Source organism: Sinocyclocheilus anshuiensis, unplaced genomic scaffold, assembly GCF_001515605.1.
Source record: "Sinocyclocheilus anshuiensis isolate Anshui unplaced genomic scaffold, SAMN03320099.WGS_v1.1 scaffold2649, whole genome shotgun sequence".
Classification (NCBI taxonomy): Eukaryota; Metazoa; Chordata; class Actinopteri; order Cypriniformes; family Cyprinidae; genus Sinocyclocheilus; species Sinocyclocheilus anshuiensis.
The window spans coordinates 142,738-145,841 of NW_015552865.1; the positions used below are offsets into that span (position 1 = coordinate 142,738).

General features: G+C 36.5%; 1 protein-coding gene across 2 annotated transcripts in view; it reads right to left on the reverse strand.

Moving 5' to 3' along the window:
* Positions 1–668: 668 nt before the first annotated feature.
* LOC107668160 (uncharacterized) overlaps positions 669–3,104 on the reverse strand; it is a 15,033-nt gene continuing 12,597 nt past the window's right edge. For both annotated transcript variants that reach the window (XM_016459957.1, XM_016459956.1), the window contains exons 5-8: positions 2,942–3,062; positions 2,416–2,468; positions 1,407–1,556; positions 669–1,299 (exon numbers count right to left, since the gene is read on the reverse strand). In XM_016459957.1, coding sequence (XP_016315443.1) covers positions 1,123–1,299; positions 1,407–1,556; positions 2,416–2,468; positions 2,942–3,062 — 501 coding nt within the window. In that variant the 3' untranslated portion in view covers positions 669–1,122. The remainder of the gene's footprint in view (positions 1,300–1,406; positions 1,557–2,415; positions 2,469–2,941; positions 3,063–3,104) is intronic.

Here is a 3,104-nt window from a genome sequence, read left to right on the forward strand (position 1 = left end):
GAGGGGCGGTGCCAAGAGCCGTGGGAACGGAGCGAGGCCGGTGGAGTAAATGCTAATGCTAATGCACGACACCTGCGCCACTCACCGATCTCGATAAAAGGAGGAGTGACGACAGTGTTGGACGAGAGAGGACCAGGCTTGGAATTCTCTCATCCAACACTGTTGTCACTCCTCCTTTTATCCTTCCGGAGCTCCTCCGTGGGACTCGAGACCGTGCATTAGCATTTACTCCACCGGCCTCGCTCCATTCCCACGGCTCTCGGCCCCGCCCCTCTCGTCACACTCTGTAATGCATAAAAGTCCAGAACCTTAATGAAATGAATCAAATCAAGAGTGGCAAATGCAAAATACTAACATAGGCAATTGAAAATGAGACTATATTTATGCCAGTGAAAGGCCAGGGTTGATAACCCCATTCTAACTGTTAAGAATCCTAATTTTAAGAACCATTGAATGCAGACAATATAGTAACTTTTCTGATGTACCTTAAAATTTAAGGATAAAACTTCACAATGAGGTTCAGTTCGTAAACATTAATGAATTCGACTTCATGACCAACTTTTACATTAACAATTTTTATAGCATTTAATAATCAAAGTTAATGTAAAAGTATTGTTTATTGATATTTTGTGATAACGCATTAATGTTAACAAACTTTCTATTAAGCATACTATAGAGCAGCAGTGTAGACTTGAGAATGCTTTTCCAGTATGAATACTGTACATACTTAAGATTTTGGCTCATCTAAACGTATAAAACAAATCCTATTCATTATATACAGTTTACAAATTCCTTAAGCATGGAAGATCTCAAGAGAATTTTTGCACTGGTGGAATCCAAACATATTTGAAAGTGTAAATGTTTGTATATAATTGATCCGGTTTCTGAATTGTTATTCATCAGCTAACATTTCAGGCTCAACTGGAACAGATTTGGTTCTTTTATCTCTTGTGTTTACACAAAAGGCTGCCCAGCAATCAGTTTCTTGTACTTTCATCATTGTTTTTCTCAGCATCATCTCCGTTGCAGTTTTTATCACACCTAATGTTGTTGTGCATGATAAGCCATGATGTTTGTTCACTCTTCATGTTGGTCATTGGATTGATGTTGACAACGAGTCTCTTACATTGGAGTATCGGTCACTTGTGTTTGGGTGGCGGAGTGTCCATTGGTGGGGAGAGATTCTGGAGACTCTCCGTTGATGATGGGCTTGTCCAAAGGTTCCTGTTGAGGCAGAGGAGCCACAGACAGCAGTGTGTTGCCTTGGGTCTCTTCATCCACTTGAAAGGAGTCCTCAGCCTTGATTGAGACGAGACATTAGTTAGATATACTGAGCATTGATCCTGCCTCAACCCTAATACTATTGATTCATTTGGAATGTGCAGTGATTAGATGGTCACACTTACCAATCGTAGCCCCTTCGATTGTCCTCGATTAGTCTTTAGAAGGTATCCAGCAATTAACAAAGCAGCAAGAAGCAAACCCGTTATCAGAAGAGAGATCAGGACAATTTTAGAGTGCTGGCCCATTCGGGACACCGCCTCCTCTACTTCCACCTAGACACAAACCATTACCAACACAAGTTAGTTTTTTTTTTTTTGACATGGGGGGGGGGGTTGTATCTTAGTTTACAAGTACAATATTGTGTGAATTAAGTGGAATTAGGTTTGTGTGAAGTGTCATACAGTGTGTTAATCTGATTTGTCAGCACAGCTGTTTATGTTTATGAGTTACAGCCTTACATCACCCTAACATAACCCTAAACTAAACCACATGGTAAAATATGCAGTGTTTCTGTTTCGGAGGCCTAATAGGTGTGTATTATTCATAAGGACTGGAATCTGGGAGTAACGCGTTATTAAACCACTGTTACGCAAAATCCTGATAGCAGATGTACTGTACAGGCTTCCTCTTCCTTTTGTATATGTGACCCTGGACCACAAAATCAGTCGCTGGGGTATATTTGTAGCAATTGCCAAAAAACATTGTATGGGTCAAAATTATTGATTTTTCTTTTATGCCAAAAATCATTAAGATATTAAAGTAAAGATCATGTTCCATGAAGATATTTTGTAAATGTCCTACTGTAAATATATTAAAACTTAATTTTTGATTAGTAATATGCATTGCTAAGAACTTAATTTGGACAACTTTAAAGGCGATTTTCTCAATATTTAGATTTTTTTGCACCCTCAGATTGCAGATTTTCAAATAGCTGTATCTCGACCAAATATTGTCCTAACAAACCATACATCAATGGAAAGCTTATTTATTCAGCTTTCAGAATATGTATAAATCTCAATTTCAAAATATTGACCCTTATGACTGGTTTTGTGGTCCAGGGTCACATATGTGCTTTCTCTCTTTTTCACCCTGCTTACTTGATTACATGACAAAGTTTTCAGTGGTGCTGACCTTATCGGTGATGTTGTCATTGTTGAACTTCCCAGCCATTCCTTCAGGATCAGCTTCATGAGACAAAATATAAATAAATAAAAATTAAATAAAAATAAAAATGTCAGATTTTATTCTGATTGTTCACACCACTGGAATATTTAACATACACCCACATTATTTGTATTTTTTTGCAATAAATTTAGGCTGTAGAGAATTTAAAATTCCAATTCAGATTGAAGTGAGATAGCAAACAGTATGCAGAAATTTCATAGTTTGAATTTATATGTAAAAATGAATTGAAATTCAATGTTAATTTTTAACTATATGATAAACTTTGAATGTTGGCTTTATAAGACAGATAGATGGATGTTTGAAATGCCATCATCTATAGACATTTGTATGTATTTCATATTTATAATTTTAGATGTATATATTTTTATCATATTTACTAATTAAATTTTTTATTTTTTATGGGGTGATTTCATGACATTGACAGCAGTGTTTTTGTGGTACAGCAAATAAATAACAACAAGACAATACAAACCTTCAATGCTGTCTCCATAAACAATGATCTCATCAGTGTTGTCTTTCTGATAGATTTCAAGTTTGCAGTCTTCACCACAGAGATGCTCTAGAACACTCTGTATCCTGACTTTAGTCTCTTCCTATTGGGTGAAAGGGTTTTTGAATAAGTGTAGGACATTATA